The 24044-nt window shown below is 36.6% G+C and overlaps 1 protein-coding gene across 1 annotated transcript; it reads right to left on the bottom strand.

Annotated features, from left to right (window-relative positions):
- Positions 1-1068: 1068 nt before the first annotated feature.
- Positions 1069-23638, bottom strand: LOC125680178 (transmembrane protein 272-like). The gene is made up of 6 exons (XM_048919618.2): positions 23152-23638; positions 19753-19863; positions 18821-18880; positions 14820-15047; positions 9558-9706; positions 1069-1224 (listed from the first exon to the last, which is right to left on the bottom strand). The coding sequence occupies exons 1-6, from the start codon at positions 23294-23296 to the stop codon at positions 1069-1071; spliced, it is 849 nt and encodes a 282-aa protein (XP_048775575.2). The 5' UTR covers positions 23297-23638.
- Between the last annotated feature and the right edge of the window lie 406 nt (positions 23639-24044).

Below are 24044 nucleotides of genomic sequence, written 5' to 3'. Positions count from 1 at the left end.
ACTGGGTGTGGTGTTACCTACATATATAACTAGAACTGGGTGTGATGTTACCTACATATATATAACTCTAGAACTGGGTGTGATGTTATCTACATATATAACTCTAGAACTGGGTGTGATGTTACCTACATATATAACTCTAGAACTGGGTGTGGTGTTACCTACATATATAACTAGAACTGGGTGTGATGTTACCTACATATATAACTCTAGAACTGGGTGTGGTGTTACCTACATATATAACTCTAGAACTGGGTGTGGTGTTTTGTGTAGGACCATAAAAAGGCAATAGAGTGAAGACGGATAAAAACGTTGTGTGATTTCAAAGAAAACAACAGTCTCTCAAATCGTGAGAAAAGAAGCCGTTTTTGCCGACAAAGACTACAGTGGATAGTGGATAATCAGTGGTCATCCATCATATTTAGTGATGAAAAAAATTGTGTTGGGAAATAACAATAAGGTATACAGTGTACGTATGGAGGAAAGCAAATGAGACCCGAGTGCCTTGGTTTGCATGGTGACAGGGAGACGGCATCTACTGCTTCTATCATGTTCTGGGGCTGTATCGCTTTTTTATAAAGTAGGAGCCTTGAAAGCTGTTGATGGAAATATGAACAGTGAAAGGTATATTGAAGTTTTGGACGAGTGTCGTTGGCCTATGATCGTTCGTCATTTTTCAAATCGCCGTTGGATTTTTCCAAGAGGATAATGCCCCGTGTCACGTTTCCGCAAGTTCGAATAAATGGAAACATTATATAGAAATACTACCCTGACCCCCATAGAGCTCAGACCTTAACATTATAGAAATTGTATGGAACGTGTTGAAAGTTCAAGTGCAAAGGCGAGCAAACGAGATCAGAAAAACATGTTCAAGACACTCCACGCATCGTAATCTCCCTTTGGTGTACATTCATAGCCTTTATCAAAGCCTACCAAGGAGAATATGGATTGTATTGCGTTCTCGGGGACATATTACGAAATATTTACCAAAATGTCATTGTTGATTTACAATTTTTTTTGACGTCGACCATTTTGCAAACTCATTTATGTCCCACTACTGTATGCATATCACATTGCTGACCTTCTCTGCGACTTCTCTAGCATGCAGTCCGTGGGCGGATCTATGACAGACTCCGTAGGGCTGGCGGTGTAGACCATAGGATCATCCATAACAGACTTTGTAGGGTTGGCGAAATCCGTCGAATAAACCCCTATATTTGCCATCTCCAAAAACAACAACAACAAAAAAAAAAAACAACAAAAAAAAAAACACCACCATCCAGTGATAATCACTTCAATCAGTGGAATATAATGTTCTCACCAGAAACAGCAGATATGCTTCTGAAAGTGAGTGTGTTGTTTTCAATGTTGCCTTACTCCAGAACAAGCACTATTATTTACAATCCTCCGATAATGATTAAACGAAACCCACAGTGCATATAAACCTTATACGGTGTATATTTGATATATAGCAAGTCTTCCTGGTTAGAAAGAACATCAAATGACAAAATTGTGTTGTAAACATACCTATTTATGCATGTGTCATCTTCGCATTGTTGTTTAAAATATATGGACATATGCTATTTCAAAAACTGACTGAGCACCCAAGGTAATCTAGCCAACATTAATTGTACGACAATCCTCTCTCTCACGTGCGTATACACCCTATTATTCACTGCTCCCCCCCCTACCTGTCACATTTGTTGTTTGAGATATATTGAACTGAAGTCTACAAAGTGTGAATCTAAACATGAAGATAAGTGCCGCTCAACCACCGTTGCCTGGATTTGTCGAGAGAGAAAAAACTTAGTCGAAGCTTGGGCTTAAGTTTGAGATTTTACTTAAATTCTGCTCAAGTTAAAGGAAACTCAAACTCAAGTTTCATATTTGTTCGGGAAACCCCAAGCTTGATAGCTCAGTTGGTAGAGCACTTGCCTGGGATGTCAGATAGCTTAGTGGTAGAGCACTTGCCTGGGATGTCAGATAGCTCAGTTGGTAGAGCACTTAACTTGAGATGCCAGATAGCTCAGTTGGTAGAGCACTTAACTTGAGATGCCAGATAGCTCAGTTGGTAGAGCACTTAACTTGAGATGCCAGATAGCTCAGTTGGTAGAGCACTTAACTTGAGATGCCAGATAGCTCAGTTGGTAGAGCATCTGATTTAAGATGTAATATAGCTAATTTGGTTGAGCATCTGATTTCGGGCGTCAGATAGCTCAGATTATAGAGCACCTGACTGGGGATTCAGAGGGCATTGGTTTGTTTCTTGATCCTTAGTTCAATGCATTTATTCCGTTCCTGTGCATTCATACATACACTTTGCTACAATACATTCCAATGTCAAAAGAGGCTTTTCTGGCTGAGATGTTTGGGGAATTCATATTAGAATTGCATAATCTGGAAGTGCATAATACGACAAATACATTATATGTCTTGTATGTCTATGATGCTTTCTGTTAATTTTGGAAGACATTTAAGATTGTATCAAGTCAATATTTCGATGTTTCACATGTTTATCTTTTTCTGTTCTCTGTTATTCATTATACCCGCCATTTTGTCAGTTTTTTTCGAACGTTATTTGTTTTCTGCAATTTCATTGGTTATAAGACCTAATGCTGACTTATCAGATTGAGCATTTATTTTTAGTATTTCATCTCAGTCTTATATAAATCACACTCGGGTGATTCTCTCTCTCTCTCTCTCTCTCTCTCTCTCTCTCTCTCTCTCTCTCTCTCTCTCTCCTTTCAATAAAATATTTAAGTATGAAGCAAAAGTGGACGACTCACTAGATAGAAATATTCGCGTCCTCCACTCCCGCTGAAGAAGCAACTGTTCATGATGTCAAAAAGCCTAGTCCCAATTTTATCATAAGGAATGGTCGTGTAAAGTGTTGAAAAGTCATGCGACCAGATGCTTCTGACCAGAGAAAAGTTCTTCGATTCCAAATTCACCAAAAGTCCCTTAGAACCCCAACCCCCCAGAATTCACACCCGATCCACACCACCTCCGACAAACGCAGCCGCAATGCACGTCCGAAGCTTCTCCCTCACAGCTGTCAACACCTCCGTGAGGAGCAAAGATATTGGCACGGCAGAACACTCACCGGATCCAGCAATGCAACCCCGTCATGTCAAAAGTACAAGGAAGTGGGGCAACTGAAGTATCTCCCACTCAGATAAACAGTGAATAATGGTACTTTCACTTTTGGGGTTTACCATCACAACCAAATAAGGAGTGTTGTGATTTCTCTGCAGAATTTAACAATATTTCGTTGACCAGTGTGAGTGTGTTAACGTCTGGACCAGATTTAGCAAATAATCTCATTGGAATTCTTATGCGTTTCCGAAAGGATGCAATAGCTATTGGTGGGGACATTGAGCAAATGTTTTATGCCTTTTATGTACATGAAGAACATCGTGATTATCTTAGGTTCCTTTGGTCTGAATATAATGGCTTTACGAAACTTTTGGTTGAATATCGCATAAAAAGTCATGTATTTGGAAATAGTCCGTCCCCATTTGTAGCTACATATCGCCTCTGCAAGGTCTCGCCAGTCGGTGACTCGTGTGTCCAAGTGTTTGTCAACAACAATTTCTATGTTGATGATGGACTAATAAAAGGCGAAGATAACGAAGAGTGATCAATCTCATAGCTTCCTACAAGCAATACAAATTAGTGAGTTGGGCAAACACGGACCCCTGGATACACCAGAGGTGGGATCAGGTGCCCAGGAGGAGTAAGTATCCCCTGTCGACCGGTCACTAATCTCACTTCCAAGTGCATCTGAAGTTGTGAATCTCATGAAGAAAACACAAGCAACATTGAGAGAAAATAGACATATTCGTCTACATAAGGTTGCTTCAAACGGTGTTGATGTTATGGAGGCTTTCACTATGAACACTTGGAATTTTTTTTAAAAATCTTTAACGTTTGTGAAACTTTACCTGTTAAGCACAACTTGGAGATGATTTGGGATTTGAACAAAGATGTATTTGTGTTTCAAATTGTGGACCATAAAACGCCTCTAACTAAACGAGGACTACTATCAACAATGAACAGTTTATTTGATCCCTTGGGGTTCATTTCTCCTTTGACAATCAGTGGGAAAATACTTCAGCGTGAACTTGTACCATCTGGAAGTGACTGGGATGAACCGCTGTTTAACGACAGCATCAAGAAATGGAGATTTCGGATAGATGCTCTACAGTCTTTGATCGGGTACCATGTTTCACGTACGATCGCACCTACCTCAGTTTCTACTGCACACCATGTTGATGTTAATGCATTTTCGTATGCCTCCGAACAGGCAATAGCTGCTGTAGCGTAACTTAGGGTGATCTTTGAATCTGGTGATTCATCTTAAGGATTCCTCATGGCCAAGTCCAAGCTTGCACCCCTCAAAGGTCATACTATTCACATACTGGAATTATGTGGAACAGTGTTTGAAGTAGAAGCTATATCAACTTACTCGATTATATCTTTGGACCGTTTTCATTACTACACGGATAGCAAAGTAGTTCTAGGATATATCTCGAGCACCACCCGGAGATTCATGTATGTCATCAATAGGGTAGAAAAGATCCACAGGATCGTATCTCCGTCACATTGGTTCTATGTCTCTACAGACCACAGTTCAACAGATGCTGTAGCTGGCACTCTAACGCATTAGACTCATCGGTGAATCGTTGGATAACTGGTCCTAAATGGCTGAAACATATATCTAGTGAGACTATGGCTGAGACATTTCCTCTTATTTCTCTTGGATGTGATAGTGAAATTTGTCAGGAAATAGTTTCTATAAAAATAAAACTTTCTATCACTTCACTGGATTCTCGTTTTGTGAGATTTAACAAATGGGAAACACTTGTGAAGACCATTTTACTTTTGCGATTCTTCATATCAAACCGACTGAATAAGAATGGACAGAAAACATACGTAGATCTATTTAAAAACCTCGAAATATTTGTCATCAGCCAGGTTCAGCAGGAAACCTAGCGGAAAGAGATCGAAAAACTTAAATGCGGAATACCCATTCCAAGAGACAGCAAAATACTAAGATAAATATCTTTTCTTGATACAAATGGAATACTTCGTGTTAGAGGAAGATTGAAATATAGCTCAAAAACGTTACTCAGTGAAAAAACACAGTTCTTGTTGCCGGCAAACACCACACTGCATAACTTATGGTACTCAATTTTCATGAATTAGTACGCCATCAAGGACGCCACTTGACAGATGGTGCTATCAGATTTGAAGGTTATTGGATTACCGGCTGTAAGCGACTTATACTCGTTTTATTTCCTCTTGTGTGAAATGTCGTAGGTTCCGTGGAAATGTTGTGTTCCAAAAGATGGCAGATGTACCGGAAGAAAGACTTCTACGCCTCTCACATAATGTGGGTGTCGACTTTGTTGGACCGTGTGTTATCGTCGCTAGACGAACTCCTGGTGACTCTGCAAATTCCAAAAGATGGACTGTTTTGTTTGCGTGTTTATCCCTGTCATGGAGTGCACATAGTCGGGATTTGTCGAACGGATATTCCCAGGAAAAGATGGTCAAGGTCGTAAACTTGAAGTTAAAATCATGAAAGATGGCAAGTCACACGTATATGTGCATCCAATTACAGAAATTGTGCCTTTTTGTCATTCTGAGTGATTCTGGAACTGTGAATAATTCCGCAGAAGTTTGAATGCTTTATGAACGTTTAAAATCGAAAGATTATAACATTTGTTTTATATTGTTTTTATGCCATTTTAGTGATATTTTCATATTAGACCGGGGGGGGGGGGGGGGGGGGGGGGCTACACATTTTTACATGTACAACCTGTTTATAAATGATGTATGATCTATCTATTGTAAATTTTCACTTTCTGTTAAAGTACTTACTGTTCTAAGGTTTTCACTTCAAACACTCCTTTGCAACTAGAGCGGCATGCTGTATCCTTCGCCATCGTTAGATGTAGACCATCATGTAAGTTTTTAAACATTTCTGAATTAATTTTGAACATTATGAATTCTTTTATAACTATTAATCTTTCCAATTAATATATTTTTTATTCATTTTTCCATCTGCAAAGCCATGTGAATAATTTTGTTTTCTATTTTTGTAGCCTTTGACCATTCACACGTACACACAATAAAGCACATGTTAGCGTACATGTATTTATGTTGTAATTGGTTTCCTAGCTGTTTGCACCAGACAACACAAATCATATTTACTTTTGCTAGAATAGATTTGTAAACTTTACAAGTCTTTTCACTTCAAACAAGGTGTTAACATAATTTAGGACTTCAATTACTACCGAACCTGGGTACAACACGGAAACTGTGATTCAGAATTTATGTACTATGACAAGTCCTTCTAATCCCAAGTACTATGGACAGTGAGTTCTTTTTTTAAGACAACAGAACTTTGGGAGAGGCTGGGTTTATTTCAGACCCAGCATACACACAGCCTTTCCGTTACATTTTGGTGCCGTGTGACCCGTTACATTTTGGTGCCGTGTGCACACCGATTTCCGTTACAGCATCGACGGACGGTGTCCGGCTCGATCTACGATTCAAAATTCACTCCCATAAAGGAGTTAATGATCGGACATAATCATGCTATTCGATCCGTGGACTTTACGATATCATTTATTCCGTAAATGTGACTTTTAAAAACGGAATAAATAGCATCATTAGTTAACATAGTAAGTATTAGTAACTATCTAGTCTGTGTGCTGACCATCTATAATTATATATTTTTATATATAATCGTATGATTTTGCAGAAAATTGTCCAAGGAGTAGGGGGTTGAGTAAGTAAAGAACGGTTTAACAATTGTTATGAATCAAAAATGTTTTTATTTTGCAAATCATGGTCCCAATCGGGGCATAACAAAAATATAACGAGCATGATTTTTTAAACATACTAGTAGACAACATAGAATCCACAACATGTAGAAGAAATGCAAAATACAATACTGTTTACCCAGACAAGACAGAGGTGATGGAAAATAAGAATTATCTCCCTTTCACAAATATCACAAGTGCAATGTATGGAGCGCCAAATTAACATAAACTCAAATAATTGAAGGTATCATCAATCTATTTGATGCGCGCAACAATTTAATTAAACATTTCTTCAAATAATTAATGATATCTTCAATTCTGAATTATTGCGCGCATTAATTGAATTGATGATAGCATTGATTCTTCAGCTGAACTGATGCGCACTTTAACTGAATTAATGATCTCTTCAAATGAATTAATGAACGCTACAATTCAATTGAAGAGAGCAATAATTGATATAATGCGCGCAATCTTGGCAGTGGATTGGACATACTTTGAGAAAACCTGCGAACAACATAACAAAACAGGCATTGGACTGGAAACCACAGGGATACAGCTAGGAGACCAACACACAGCTGGAGAAGAACAAGGCTGAAAGAACTAGATAACATTGGAACCACCTGGAGAGAAGCCAAACAAATTGCTCAAAACAGAGTTAGATGGAGGATGACTGTTTCAGCCCTATGTTCTGTAAGGGACGAAGAGGACTATGGGTAAGGTGATTAAATCAATTAATGAGAGCAATAATTGATTTAATGCGTGTATTAATTACATCAAAGACAGCAATAATTGAATTGATGATATCTTCAAATAATTGAAGATATCTTCAATTATTTGAGTTTATGTTAATTTGGCGCTCCAGAGAGATGGTATAGGTTATTTAACAAGTATATTGCTAATCTATAGAAAATGCTCAAGGATAAGTATATTTCAGCAGTTGAAAACTGTCTGGACAGCATTCCTCCATATCACAAATGTGATCATCATCATAGTAAAGTAAAAGATATTGCAAGGTTGGAATACATGAACATAATCATAAAGTATAAAAGGTAGTATAGGTTGCCAGTCAAGGGACGGTACTCTAGGAAATATCGTCATTTTATGATATCATATAAAAGATTGCTTTCCACCTCATATCTAATGCAGATAAGCAACATAAAGACAAAGTAATAAACTGAAGTGTAGTTAAAAGTTAAATACAGTATCATTTAAAGTGTTATATAGAGTATTTGGAAACTAGTATGACTTTGCTGAGCATATTTAAAAATGAATCTAAACAAGAGATGTTTGTAAAACACATATGCCCCCCATGGTGCAAAATTGAAAAGGGTTATACACACACGCATCATTTAATTGAGAATGGTATCATCAATTCAAAATATTAAGCAGACAATATCTTCCTATGTCAAGAGTGGATTGACCATGTGACCTAAAAATCAATAGGGGTCATCAACGCCTGAAGATGTACCAGTGTACCAAGTTTGATGTCTGTCAAGCAAAGGGTTCTCAAGATATTGACCGGACAGTATATTCCTATATCCAGTTTGACCCTTGACCTTTGACCATGTGACCTCAAAATCAATAGGTGTCATCTTCTCCTGATGTACCAGTGTACCAAGTCTGATGTCCGTCAAGCAAAGGGTTCTCAAGATATTGAGCGAACAGTATATTCCTATGTCCAGAGTAGATTGACCCTTGACCTTTAACCTTTTGACCAGAAAAACAATAAGGGTCCTTTTCTTTTTATAACCAACCCACATATGAAACATCATTACAACCAAGTGAATGGTTCTCAAGATATTGAGCGGACAACTCATGGTCTACCACATGAGGTTAAGACCAGCAGTTTGACCTTGACCTTTGACCACGTGACCTGAAAATCCATAGGGATCATCTACTCTCTAAGGAAAGCCTCTGTATCAATTTTGGCTATTATCAAGCAAAGGGGTCAAAAGATATTGAGCGGACAACACATGGGCTTAAGACCAGAGGTTTGACCTTGACCTCTGACCATGTGACCTGAAGGTCAATAGGGATCATCTACTCTCCGAGGGCAACCCTTGTACCAAGTTTGGTAGTTATCATGCATAGGGGTCAAAAGTTATTGAGTGGACAACACATGGTCTACAACATGGGATAAAGACCAGCAGTTTGACCTTGACCATGTGACCTGAAAATCAATAAGGATAATTTACTCTCCAGGGTCAACCCCTGTACCAAGTTTGGTTGTTATCAAGCAAATGGGTCGAAAGATATTGAGCGGACAACACATGGTCTACAGACCGACCGACAGTTGCCAAACAATATGCCCCTCTTTTTCAAAGGGGGTTATAAAAATTGGCACAAACCTCTCTAACCTAACTTATGAGAAACTTTATATGGCTATTTATAAATGAAAAGGAGTCAATTTCAAAATTGTTTAGTGGTAGATTTAATCTAATGTACGACGTATCTTATCGGGCTCACGGAGGATGTGACCGCCTGGTCAACCGGGGATGCTCACTCCTTCTGCGCACATGATCCCATATCTAATGCGTCTAGAGGTCCGTATTCGGCCGGCTATTTATTTGTATTTTTATTATATATATATATATATATATATATATATATATATATATATATATATATATATATATATTGGAAATATAACTATTGTTAAATAACAACAGGGAAAATACACTGCAACAGTTACTTTTTTTTCGCTGTTATACACACAAAGCAAACCGAAAGAATACTGACGACTAAAATGGCACCTAACAGTATGTACACCGACATGATGATCCAGAAGGTGAAGTAGTAAAGCGTGGGATGACAGTAGTTAGGAGCTGTGACAGGAGAGGAAACCCAGTCCAAGTTGAAGGTAAATCCGTGTCCTGCAAAAATTTAACATCTATTATTTAACTCGACCTGTATTCATTTTACTTCCTCTCCCCCATAAAAAACCCAGAGTAAAAAGCAAATCCGGTAATTGCAGTCTCGTGCTATTTGCCTATAAAACAGACAAATATCATTCAGATATATCATTTGGTACTTATATGTGAGTTGCCTATAAAACAGAGAAATATCATTCAGATATATCATTTGGTACTTATATGTGAGTTGTCCATGAATGAACATATCTGCCCTAAGTGAAGAAATATTTAATATAAAGCACAGAAAATTTCACTTTATTTGGATAGTGACCTTACCCGGGGTTGAATTTTATATGCGAGGAAATAGACTCATTAAGGTCTTCCGTAACAACGGAAGAATTTCTACTGATTGTGCTGGTTAAGATTATTCTTATTATTCTCTTTTTCCTAGACGCTAACTTTGAAGCTTCATATTTCGCTCATTTCTGCATGGATTTTGCTCAAATTTTCAGGGTTTATAAACTTTACAGAACAATTTTAAAATCATGTACTACATTTCAGAAATCCCCTTCTGTTCACGAGTAATTCCCCTTTGAATGAAATTTTAGGGGCTTTGGTTTCCAGACAAAGGCTCCGAGACTGTATAAGCTTGAGCAGAAAATGCATTGAAAATGAAAAGTAGGAGCATTGTAGTTGTGCACATCGTTTTTTGTCTTTTGATTATAGCGTTCGAAATGGTGGTTGACAGGGTTAAAAAATTAGGACACCTAAAGGAGCAAAAAATTACACATATTTTCCTTTGTATCTTTTAAACTAAAAATATTTTGTTAAGACGTGTAGAACAAAAGTTGTGCAAAATGTTAAGCGCTTTCTTCTAATATCCCTTACAAGGGGCTGGCCCCTTAAATTAGGGATCTGTGGATCTTCAAAGTTTTCGCTTTATAACTCAAAAACGGTAAATATTTCGATATGGCTTTTGCTAAAAAAAAAAAGTTGTTCTTTAACATCTTATTGATCTGATAAACATAATATTTTGCTCGAGTATTGTGTTATATATGAGTAAAAAGCTTGACCCGCAAACAGGTAACCGTATCATTAGGTAGGTGAAGGGGGGAAAATATGCGTATAACTTAAATAAACTTGCTTTAATTGATAAATCTGACTTCATGAAATGCTAATATTCTTTTAAAATAAGGTTTTAACGTGATCTATGGTTCCTTTAAAAATCATCTATCGACAACTTTTTTTTAAATTATTTAGTAGCTTTAATATAAACAATCGTTCCAAAGAAAAAAAGAGGAAAAGGTTATCTCCTGTACGTTTGTTATTAACACAACGATATATTTAATTGAAGAAACAAACCTTCAAGCATAGAATAACTCAGTCATTAACTACACGCATCTTACATACACCGCGGGATTTGTTTTTGTTTACAATTACGTAACCGACTCGAGGAACCATCGCGTGTGAACCAGGGCATGTACACAAAGTAAACATTGTCGTCCTAAATATAACACAGAATGTTATGTTTCGAATAATTCAGTCTTTCCGGGGATGTATATACTTGTTTATACGTCCCTGGTCTTACGTTTGATTTGTTTTAAATTCAAAACTCTAGAGCACTGAGTCAGGCATCAATTTCAAAATCTGCAAATTAATATACAGTTCGTTTCTCAATCATGTCTAATTGAATGTGTGTTTAATATCGGAGATTCATCACTGCTGGACTAGCGATCTGTGATTTCACACTACTTTAACTGAACACACAAGCTTTACTAAAATTCTTCGTTGTGAAAAAGAAAATGGATACATTTTACAAACATAACGAATTATTTCTGAACATGTTTTGAAATCAATAGTTTATAATCATGATTAAACCAAATCTAAACATGCGTATAGAATATTCAGACACCCATGGCCGGCCAGTCTCATTTCAAATGATTTGTTGTTGTATTGTTTAAAAACAATGACTTTGATTAAACATCGATTCAGAACTCCTGGTCCAAATTATGTAACTTCGGTACGTGCCCCTGGCGTGAAATTCATACGCGACTTCTGTGCGCACTGTGTGTTTTAATTAATGCTGATAAAAAGTTTCCATATGATCAAAGAATATGTCCTGGCCTTGACCCATGGTCACATTGTCAAGTTCACTTTTTAGAAAATACAAACCCCATCCTGGCCATATCAAGTAATGAAGAAACATATAGATTTCATACTTACAACAGATTTTCATGTTAACTGAGGCTGCATTAGGACCTGACCCAAGGACATATGGTCAAGTTCAAGGTTTTTATGTCACACAGCTCCGACGGAAGACCTCTCGTTGCTTTGCAACGAGCTTTGCTCTAGTTAGATACTATATTTGGGTAGCAACCTAATGTAGTGTAATATAACGGCTTTCATTTAAAGCTTTATTTAACCTTCAGTAATGTTTCGTTTGGTATAAAAACGTTTTTGAAATCAGAATCCCCCCCTTTTTCAAGTGAAGTAGAGACAAATGCAGTGTCCCCTTGGTGACCTACTTTTGGTCGATACACTGAAGACTCAAGATACATCAACTGACAAGTCAAATAGTATTCAAACATAGCCGTCAAATTCCAAAAGAAGGCCACAGTGACCTATTATTTGGTCAACACACTCCAAAGACTCAAGATGCATCAACTGACAAAGTTTGATAATTGAAGTCAAATAGTATCTGAAATATTCAGATATAAAGGTCAAATTCCAAAAGTAGGTCACAGTGATCTACTTTTTGGTCAACGCACTCTGAAGACTCAAGACCCATCAACTGACAAAGTTTGATGATTGTAAGTCAAATAGTATCTGAAATATTAAAATATAGCCGTCAAATTCCAAAAGTACGTCACAGTGACCTACGTTTTGGTCAACAAACTATGAAGACTCAAGATGCATCAACTGACAAAGTTTGATGATCCTAGCTTTCATAGTGTCCAAAATATGCATCTAAAATTGAAAATGTGAAATTTGAATGTCTGCAAAATTCAAAAAGTAAGTCACTGTGACCTACTTTTTTTTTTTTATAAATATGTTTTGAGGCCTCTACACGCATCAACTTACAAGGTTTGATGATTCTAAACCTCTCGGTATCTGAAATAACAACCTAAAATGTATTCATAAATGATTAGCCACAAAATTCAGAAAGTAGGTCATGGTGACATACTTTTCACATGAGACAGTTTAAGGTCCCATGATCCATCAACTGACAACTTTTGATGATCATAGGCTCAAAAGTGTTTAAGATATGCATCAAAATCCATTTAACAATAATTACCTGCGAAATTCAAAAAGTAGGTCACCATGACCTACTTTTGAGACAAAATGATATAAGGTCCTAAGATGCATCAACTGAGAAAATTTGATGATCCTAGTCCTTATACTAAGCAAAATATCAGAGAAAATTTGATGATCCTAGTCCTTATACTAAGCAAACTATCAAAGTTTTAACGAAACAAAATTTAAGGTAAACTTTGAAGGGACCTTGAGACCACACCCTTTGTCCCAGGATGATGCCTTGAACAATTTTTTATTTACAACCTATCCTCATCCTTATGCATAAGTTTGGTGATAATTTGCCCAGTGGTTCTTGAGAAGATTTTTTAGCAACCACGACTTTTGTTTGCATTTTCCTAATTATCTCCCCTTGTTAAAGGGTCACAACCCTAGTTTTAGTACAAATGAAAGCCCTTGGGCCAAGGATACCCTGTGACAAATTTGACAAAAATTGGCCAAGGGGTTCTTGAGATATAGCCCTTTTTCCAAAAAGTTGACGCACACCGGGCTCAGAAGAGCTAAAAATGACAGTGGTGATGTTCAAATGTTCATGATGATAATAAAACATAGCCACCAATCAGAGTACAAAAATGCTAGCTTTGAAATATCAAGACAATTTGCAAAATGATTAACAACTGGTACTACAAAAACGAAAGGAACTAAACAGCTATTGGGAAATGAGAAATTACGATATACAAAAACATGAAAAATCAAATATATGTTGATGATTGAATGACATGATACCACAATGGGAAAGATATCTGACATGGTGTGATACTTTTACCATGTATTTTTGCTTAGCAGTAATATAATCTATTTCTAATATATGACAAAATTGGAACCAAATTTGAAACAACACAAAAACTTGCGCAACACAGATACAACCTCCAGACACAATTTGTCCTGACTGGTGCACCAGCACCCATACATTGTAAGGATTTGACGTCTGCCTCGTTACTGGAATGCAGTCCGATTTAATGGCAAATGTTCTGGGCATTTATGACATTTGTACACTTTCAATATGGTTTGAAGTGATTAATATGAATCCATTTTCGTTCTTGTAAGACTGTACACAGAATCCTGTGTGTAAGTTACAAAATATCGCAAGTTTGAATGTCTGAAATTGGCTGAAAATTCAGACACTTGTTCCATGTGATGAAATGACTTTAATTAATCCCGTTCCCGTTTTCTTCGATGTTAAATCAGTGACGGATTTAGGATTTTCGACCGGGGGGGTGTGTGAGTGAAAGTAAAGTTTTAGCCAAAATACTCAGCCATTTTGGGTGAGAAATCGTGAGTTTTTACTTGCATTATTTTTTAATTTGTGGCGAAAGATGGGAGGACTGTTGGACCCCCCCTCCAGTGCATCAAAACTTCTTCTGGTACTTACTGGACAATTGGTTCAATATTACTCGACCGAATCACATTTTACCAGACCGAAATTCTATAGACAAATTAAAACACTTTGTTTAATATAATTTTATTAACGACAATGTTCAAGTGGTATTACCTCTCAGTTCCACTGCAATCTCGCACAACTCTGAACTAACTAAATTAATTTTTCTACAAAAGAAACAAGATACCCCTCGATCCCCCCCCCCCCAAAAGAACCCAAGAGCTGTCACTTTCCATTAAAAAATCGATTATAAAAGTTATCTCTATCATTTTGAAACTTGACGTTTTAAAACCGGAAATGCCTTGGGCTAACCAAATTTGAGGGCGCGTGTAAAATTCGGGTAAAAACGGTGTTCCGGCAGTAACTCGAAAATGTGCTATTACATGATCATTATTTTAGCATCGATGTACGGACTGCACTAAGTGATAAATTCGTGCTACTTACCGCAGAAAAACCATACAATTAGGAAGGTATTAAGTAGCGTCTCTAGACAATCATCCGTTTTCTTGGCTTTGGATTTTTCTTTCTTCATTTTCTTATCTTTTTCCTTGTCATCTTTCAGACATTTTTTCAGTAGGCCATAGAAAATATCAACACAGAGAAAAACACCATGCACCACCAAAAAGATAGGAATCATTCTCTCAGCGCGACAATCGTACATGTATATCGAACCTGAAGAATGAAAATCAATCAATCAACAGATATATCAATTTACATATGTAAATAAGCATGTTGTTCAGGTTGAATCAAATTTTCATGAATCAAATTACAGTTGACCTTCGGTATCTCGAACTCCGTAACCTTGTATACCCGGGATAACTCGAAGTATATATGTTTGCTGTCCCGACGGGACATATATTCGTAGAATGAATCTCGCTACATGTATGTCGTACCCAGGATATCACGATGTTAAATCACGTTTTTTCGACTTCGAGATGCCGAGGTTTAACTGTATTTCTTTTCCCATGGAATATTGATAAAATCTCTGCGATTTGTTCACATCACAGAATTTTTATGGCACACCGATTTCTCAAACATAGTATTGTATCTGCACTGTAGTTAAATCTGGACCAGTTGTTTAAAAGATTACTTGTTTTAGCACTGTATTGTCTTGTGTGTTAAAGGCTCGTAACCATGTTATAAATTGCTTTTCAAAGCTAGTCAGTGTTAATTCTGTATTAACCTCGCGTTACTGAAAACAGCAAAACTGGTAGTGGTGGGTTAATTAAAGTTTTAACAGAACTAATTAAAGTGTTAAACTCATCGGTTGCAGCGAAGCGAACGTCTTGTGGCGGGGATGCCATGTAATTTAAAGGACGAGCAAAACAATTCCTTCGTTACACAAAGCTGTATTTCGAAACCGAACCGAGGACAACAGACTTTGACAACAAAAGAACCCTCGTAGGTCTATTTGTGGCACTTCACCTACACTTGGATGTTTGCATTTCATTGTACTCGAAAGAAACAAATTATACACCCACAGTAACTGTGTTAGATCTCAAACTCAGTAAATGTGTTAGATCTCAAACTCAGTAAATGTGTTAGATCTCAAAGAAACAAATCATACGCCCTCAGTAACTGTGTTAGGCCTGAAGAGGTTGTTAACTATATATGTGTTGTTGTTTTTTTTTAATCTCTGGGACTGCTAGTATATGTGTATATGACGGTACATGTATATATAACCCCCGTCCGAGTTTATCAAACTGTAAAAATAATTTTTGGATCAATCGATCCGCATCCGTCGCCGTAACTATTAACAATTGAATACATTTAACGTCTTCTTGATAACTACTATTCCAATAACTATTAACAATTGAACACATTTAACGTCTTCTTGATAACTACTATCCCAATAACTATTAACAATTGAACACATTTAACGTCTTCTTGATAACTACTATTCCAATAACTATTAACAATTGAATACATTTAACGTCTTCTTGATAACTACTATCCCAATAACTATTAACAATACGCCGGTTTCGAGATACACCCGAGTTATTTCCCTTTGGAGAATTCCCTTACATAGTGAGGCGCGAAACAATTTGTTTACACGCGGGAGTGGGACTAATATTCATCACAGCGTAAGTGAATGTACTCAGTGAGTTTCTCATACACTGTTAGATTACCCGAATTCGACTGATACACAAACTGAGTATAGGTATTTAGGGAGTAATTAAATACATAGAATTCTTATCATATCACGTTATTTCGATGCTCATAAATACCATATCTAAGATATTACTTACAAATACGACATTGTTTTTATTTTCCCACTTTAGTAAAACATTTCTTTTGATAATATTTTGTATTTCTCACATTTACATATCAAAAGAGAAGGCGCTTTTATTACATTTCATCGTCTTCCTCGTTGACTGTAGGTCCATTCTGTCCCACTTAGTCATTCAAAGTTCCACTAAATGCACCTCCTACACAGAAGAGTTCGTATCTCGAAACCGGCGTATTGAATACATTTAACGTCTTCTTGATAACTACTATTCCAATCCTTTTCAAATTTAGTATGAAGCATCTTTGGGACAAGGGGAACATAAATTCTAAATTTTAGGACTCATGCACCCCCGGGGCCTATGGGGAGGTGCAAAAACCTCTAAAACATAGACAAATTTTCAAACATCTTTCTTTCTACAACCACATATTTGTAAGTAAACTATATGCATTGTTCTGTAGAGCAGGAAGGCCAATATCAAATCGTAAATTTCATGATATCCGGGGTAGCGGTTACGACTCCAGGGCGGGGCCAAACTTGACATATACGTGTTTATGGGTAAAACACTTTAAAAACATCTTCTTTAATGCTATTGATAATTGTATTAGAATTTATCTTAGATATGCAGAACGGGCTTTTTTCTAGATTTCATCACAGACACCTGCAGTGTGGATAGCTTGTATAGATTTTATGTACATACTCCACTTCTAGAAAGAAATTATTTTGATGCAGAACCAAACATTTATCCAAAATATGTCATTTCCCCATCGATCACCCTCAGAGGTCGTTCTGAATAGTCAGTTTTTACCTTCTGTAAGCTTTTGAGATGACCACTTATATGAGATACTACATGCATGTAATACAATTATTAGTATTTATTAGTATTTCACAAGCACAGGGGCTCGGTTGTCAGATATTGAGGTTTTGTATTATTTGTTCCTGAATAATAAATTGAAGTTTTATATTATTTGTTTCCCAACAATAAATGATATAAATAAAACCCACTACAAAAATCTGCTTTTTTCCCCGTCGTTTTAAAAAAAAAAAGGTGTATCGTAAACAGTGCATTAAAAAGGTTTTAAGAACACATCTTGTTCTATTCTGTCGCTGAATACATGTATTGGAATTTAGCTTAGAACAGGGTTTCCCCCCTAGATTTTATAGCCCTTGGGAATAGTGATATTAAAAATCACGTGAGCTGTAAGGCCTGTGGGCCTCTTATTTGTTGATATTGAGATGGTCAATGTTTAGTGTTGTAAATCTGTATCAATCAAATACAATCAATATATGTACGTTTCGTATCTGTTAACTAGAACTTTAAAGAAAATTGAAGGAAATTAAATTTCAAAGTAGAGTACAGTAGAATTGAGAGAGAGAGAGAGAGAGAGAGAGAGAGAGAGAGAGAGAGAGAGAGAGAGATTGAGATTGTATCTTGCTTAAGGAGGTATGCTACACCAGAGAAATTTGATTTAGATGAAGAGTGGAGGATATGTACAACAATATTTTGAAGTTCAAAATTTTCATATTTACTTTATTTTGTCAAAAAATACAGTTTTAGTAGAAGGTAATCTTAAAAAAGTTTAAAACCCCTGCTGGACTCGAACCTGCGACCTACAGTTCAACACTCGGTATTCTTTTTCTTTTTCTTTTATTGATCAACATACAATTTACACCTCAACAGTCATCACAGTGGATATCACAGTTTCAGGTCTGGTTTAACATTTTACAATAAAATCATGTTAAAAGATAAACAGTAATATCCCATCTTCACACTCGGTATTCTAACCTACTGAGCTACTCGGCTAGGTATATAAATGGAAAAGGAAAAGTCAAATATTGCTGATATCGATTTTTTTCATCCATGTTTTTAAAGAAAGTCAGCCATTATGACGATGTAGAGTACTACCTTAACGTCTCGCTCGAGAATTTTTCACTCATATGGAGACGTCACCAAGACCGATAAAGGGCTTCAAATTTAGGCCTATACTCGGCGCTTACGGCCATTGAGCAGTGAGGGTTCTTTAGCATGCCACACCTACTGTGACACGGGACATCTGTTTTTAAGGTCATCTCCGAGGACCCGTGACATTCACACCTGATGAAGAGCATTTGGCGATGATACTGTCACTACCTGTTTTAGTCGCGGAGAGAGAGAGAGAGAGAGAGAGAGAGAGAGAGAAAGAGAGAGAGAGAGCATTATTTATTAGGATATGCTTACCTATTACAATCATACTTATGGGAACTCCAAGGAACAAACTTACAAATATTGTAAACAGAGCTGAAAATAAAACGGTTATACGTTATATATAATCTCAGCAAGATTCGTCGAGGCTGGACATTTGGACTGACGCCTCTTCCGAATCACAGACCAGTGTCACATAAAGTGATTCGGGAAATCTTGCCTGAGCTTTGGCTGCTTGTTGCGAAGGTAAAATATGAAATGGTGGCCGTTTGCAATGGCTTCAAAAATAGCCAACTTGAATTACTGTGGGATTTACACCTTGTAAAGGTAAGAAATGCATGTTTCATTTTGATAGGGAGTTAATAGGATGTCTAAGACGAAAAGTTGAAGCGGACAAGAAATTCAATTTAACCCATTTTAATCACAACAAGCGGCCGAAGCTCAGGCAAGATTTCCCGAATCACTTTATGTGACACTGGTCTGAGATTACGTTAGGTATGATTAATGATAATCACTGATGCAATCAAAATTAGTGAATGTTAATGACGAAAACATGTAATATAGAAAACTACTTTTATATCATAATACGAAAATCATTTCAAGGTACAAATATTTGAAATTTAAAAGCAAAGTGGACAGACAGATGGCGATGGACTGCACATAAACCTACCTGAACCAATACAAATGACGCAAATCTTTTCCGGAATACGTTCGTGGTACTTACAGCTACTATAACTTACGTATTTTTCCGTGACGCTACATGTCTGAATTTTTTTTTCTCTCGAAATACCCGACACTTTACAAATAGCGCAACGCTTTTTTCCTCCCAACACTTCTCCGACCTTGCGCAGATGCAGCACTATTTCTTGCGGCACTTACTCAAACCAGTGTAAATTGTGAAGCACTTTCCCTCGCGACACTTACCTGGACCTGTGCAGATTCTGCAGCATTTCTCTCGTGACACTTACTTGAACCTGTGCAGATTGCGCAGCACTTTTTCCCAAAGTCCACATTCCCTTTAGATTCCGCTTTAGCCTGTTTAATCTTCCCAAACAAAGAGTCGTAGGACGGGGGTGGATCTAAATGCAAGGTGAAGATAACAAACAGTGACCCATCTCATAACTCCTATAAGCAATACAAAATAAATAGTTGGGCAAACACGGACCCCTGGACACACCAGAGGTGGGATCAGGTGCCTAGGAGGAGTAAGCATCACCTGTTGACCGGTCACACCCGCCGTGAGCCCTTTATCCTGATCAGGTAAACGGAGTTATCTGAAGTCAAAATCAGTGTGCCAAGAACGGTTTAACAATCAGTATGAAACACATCAGACAGCATTTGACCCAATGATAGGTTGTATTGACGAACTAGATCGCTATAACGACCATAGAATTTGCGAAATGCTGACTTCAATCGAGACTGTTGAAACCCCTGTACCATCAACTTGTTTGTCAGTAGCTTACCTCGATTTAAAAACTGACTATAGGCAGAACAAGCTCTTGCATATCGAATCAATTGAGATATATAAACATGCACCATATGCAGGTGATAATGGAATATTGCTACATAAATACGGGAAGTTGACGATGGAGAAGCTAAAATCATCCCGTTTGTCATACAGTTGAGTTGTCAGTTTGCCGTTAATATCTACTTTCAATAAAATATCTAAGTATGAAGCAGAAGTGGACGACTCTGTGGTGTCCTTTATATCGAGCTCACAGGGATATATCAAATCGACATATGAATGAAAGCTGTTATTGTTAATAGACAAAACGTCATCGATATTTCTAAATGTCGAATAGTTTTTGAATAAATTCTGCTTCATATGAATATAGAAACAGGTCAGCTAATATGATATGATGCATGGTAATAAACATGTGACATTAATGTTTTATATTAATTTATAATTCAAAATAGCATTGCAAAATAAAACACATTTAATTATGGAGCGCCAAATTAACCTAAACTCAAATAATTGAAGATATCTTCAATTATTCAAAGATATCATCAATTCATTTGATGCGCGCAACAATTGAATTAAAGATCTCTTCAAATAATCAATGATTATGTTTTCGATATGTATATATGTTATAGACAGGACCACAATGTAAACTAGTTTATACAACTAATTGTGCAATCCTGTATAAATAAAGGATATTATTATTATTATTATGATATCTTCAATTCTGAATTATTGCTCGCATTAATTGAATTGATGATAGCATTAATTCTTCAGCTGAATTGATGCGCGCTTTAATTGAATTAATGATCTCTTCAAATGAATTAATGATATCAACAATTTAATTGATGCGCGCTACAATTCAATTGAAGAGAGCAATAATTGATATAATGCGTGCATTAAATCAATCGATGAGAGCAATAATTGAATTGGTGCGCGCATTAATTCATTCGATGAGAGCAATAATTGATTTAATGCGCGCATTAATTCAATTATTGCTCTCTTCAATTGAATTAATGATATCTTTAATTCATTTGAAGAGAGCAATAATTCTTTTAGAGAGAGCAATTTCTGTCTTTGTTGCTAATCAGCTAGGGGTGCTCGTCTTGTATATATCCTAACGTTAAGGTAATCAATGGTTGTAGCTAAAGGGGACATGGGACAGAACGTGCCCGCACGTTTTGCTTTGTATCACTATGTTTTCCAAACGTTCATCATAAAAGACAAACTCTACACAAGAAATATATTTGTATGCGAGACTCCTTGGAAATTCTTCTTTATATTGCAGGACTAATACAGAATTAAGCAAATTCTGTTGAAAGTGGAAACACACGGGCTACATTAAATAAAGTGATATTCTATATATAGAAGATGAGAAAGCTCTTGAAACAAATTTTGATGTGATAATCAATATGTTTTCCGATATTTGGGATGAGGAAATAATTAACGCCAGTCAAGATGTGGAGAGTATTTCAAGATTGCTAAAACCGTTAAATCAACAGGATTTAGACAAGTTGATACGAAGCGGTTTGTCAAAAAAAACGGAAGCTAAGTGTAAACGGGCCTTAAATCTCTTTAGGACAATGAGAAGAAACAACCAAATGCACGATGAGGAAATTTATAGGTGTCTGAGTTATTTTGTGGCTGAAGTAAAGAACACATCAGGGGAGGACTATAAGCCAAATACTGTATATATATGAAATCGTTTGTTCAATTCAGCATTTTATGGGAAAGGAGGGGTGTTTTTGTCAGCTTTATATTATATATGACGTCATGTTCAAAGAGGTTTCTGAACATGCATTCGGATCCAGAGAAATTCAATTTCAGCAGGGGAATACGTTTTTGATGTGATAATAATGACCAATGGAATGATTTTGAAGTTGGATTACAGTAAAAAGTGGATATATTCTTTTCAGTTTTTCAGTGATTTTCTGATATTAAGAAACTTTAAAATTAAATTTGTTTCTATTCGCAAAATGTATCGTCTTTGTTTTCAGTGTACCTGTAAGTGTATGATAGGTAATCGGGTTTACCTGGCATTGTACAATAAGTTGACAATTACTGTTCATTATTTTTAAGAATAGACAATATTTGTCCTTTCTTAAAAATAATGGACAGCAATTGTCAACTTATTGGACACCTACAGGTAACCTTTTCACTATAAGAGGACTTTTTTCTATATAAAAGCCTAAAAAGACAAAGGATTGAGTAACAAAAATGTTTGATACCACAGACATTACTTTATGGTCTTGAAAATCAAGGGTTTCTCTCTCTCGCTTTTCTGAATTTGTTTACTAGTAGAGCATTTCAATGATAAGTGACAGTGATCGAAATTTCCTGCTAAGATAAATTTTACCAAATAGGTCACTGAATATGCTTACTGACAGTAATGTGATGAAAAATTACTTAACATACCGGGTATATGCTTTCTTATAAATTTTCAAGAATCTTCCAATACCAATTCCTTATGAATTACATGTATACATGCGCTGTTTCATGACTTCAGAAATAGAAGAAGGGAATTTTTCTACAAAATATCCTTAAAAACGGATGCCCTGTGTCACAGTAGGCGTTAACACGATAAAGAACCCTCACTATTACGGCCTATAGTTCCATGCATAGGTAAAAATTTGTGGCACTTTACATACTGCTATTGGCGTCCCTACGTGAGCAATGGACGTAAACTCAACATACAAACAATTGCTGCATCCCCCAGCGTTGAGTTAGATGGCAAATTATATAAAAAATTAAGAGAGAGAGAGAGAGAGAGAGAGAGAGAGAGAGAGAGAGAGAGAGAGAGCTATGTTGAGCAATGTTATTTGTGTTATCAATATTCTACTGATTAATCTATCTATGATAAAAGAAAAAGCAATGCTTAATTATAGGTCGTTTTGGTGGTGGTGATTACCATTCTTTGCGACATCGCCAGCGGTGTACACAGTGGGCGGATCTATGACAGAGTCTGTGGGGTTGGCGGTGTATACCATGGGCGGATCCATAACAGACTCTGTAGGGTTGGCAGAATCCGTCGGGTAAATCTGTATGTTGGCCATTTCCAAAAACCACAATAATCCCTTCAATGAAATCTGTGTTCGAAGAATATATGTAACTTTTGTTAAGCATGAACAGCGAGTGGACGCGTAAATTTATGCGTTCGTGTTGGTTTCTATGTTGTCGTTACTCCCAAACAAATATGATTGTTTGTCCAATGTTTCAGTCCCGTACTCACAAATATTTGTTTTCACCTTCGTTCCACTTCTCCGAAAGCAAATAAACAAAACGCACAGTATATCTAAACTTTACAATGATTATATTTGATAGATAGATAAAAAAAAACCCAGAGTCGGTCTTGTTCGCTAGAGACACAAAATACGGGAACTTTAAACTTGATATATGCATGTGCATGTATGTGTAATTAACCAATCGCAATGCATTATTCTGCGACGGTATTTAAAAACATTGCCAAATGCCATTTCGAAAACTGACTGTCTCAATCAACTTTGTATGATACAGACGGACGTATCAAATGGAACGCGTTCAAGCAAATCTCTCCATTTCCACCTTTCTCTTTCTGGGGAATAGCTAGATGAAAAGAATAAACAAACATACTAATATCCATTTATACCTACATACATTTTTTGTTGAAGCTTACGGGTAAATTGAATGAGCGAATGAGATTAGTTCATGTAATAATGTATGGTGGTGCGATGGGTAAAGCAAACAGCCACTTAAGAAAATGAATCAAAGTACTGAGAGTACTCAGATGGAATACTAAAAATTAGCAAATAATCGATAAAAAAA

The sequence above is a fragment of the Ostrea edulis genome, chromosome 2, assembly GCF_947568905.1.
Source record: "Ostrea edulis chromosome 2, xbOstEdul1.1, whole genome shotgun sequence".
Classification (NCBI taxonomy): Eukaryota; Metazoa; Mollusca; class Bivalvia; order Ostreida; family Ostreidae; genus Ostrea; species Ostrea edulis.
Note: the sequence above shows the minus strand (reverse complement) of the source record. Positions and strands in the feature narration are given on the sequence as shown.

Bases quoted from the DNA above. Each gene is read 5' to 3' on its own strand.
- LOC125680178 (XM_048919618.2), bottom strand. From the start codon at position 23,296: ATGGCCAACATACAGATTTACCCGACGGATTCTGCCAACCCTACAGAG. The intron at 19,864-23,151 runs GTAATCACCACC...CCTTGCATTTAG, and splicing joins TGGCGATGTCGCAAAGAATG to ATCCACCCCCGTCCTACGAC. The intron at 9,707-14,819 runs GTAAGTAGCACG...AAATTTTTGCAG, and splicing joins AATTGTATGGTTTTTCTGCG to GACACGGATTTACCTTCAAC.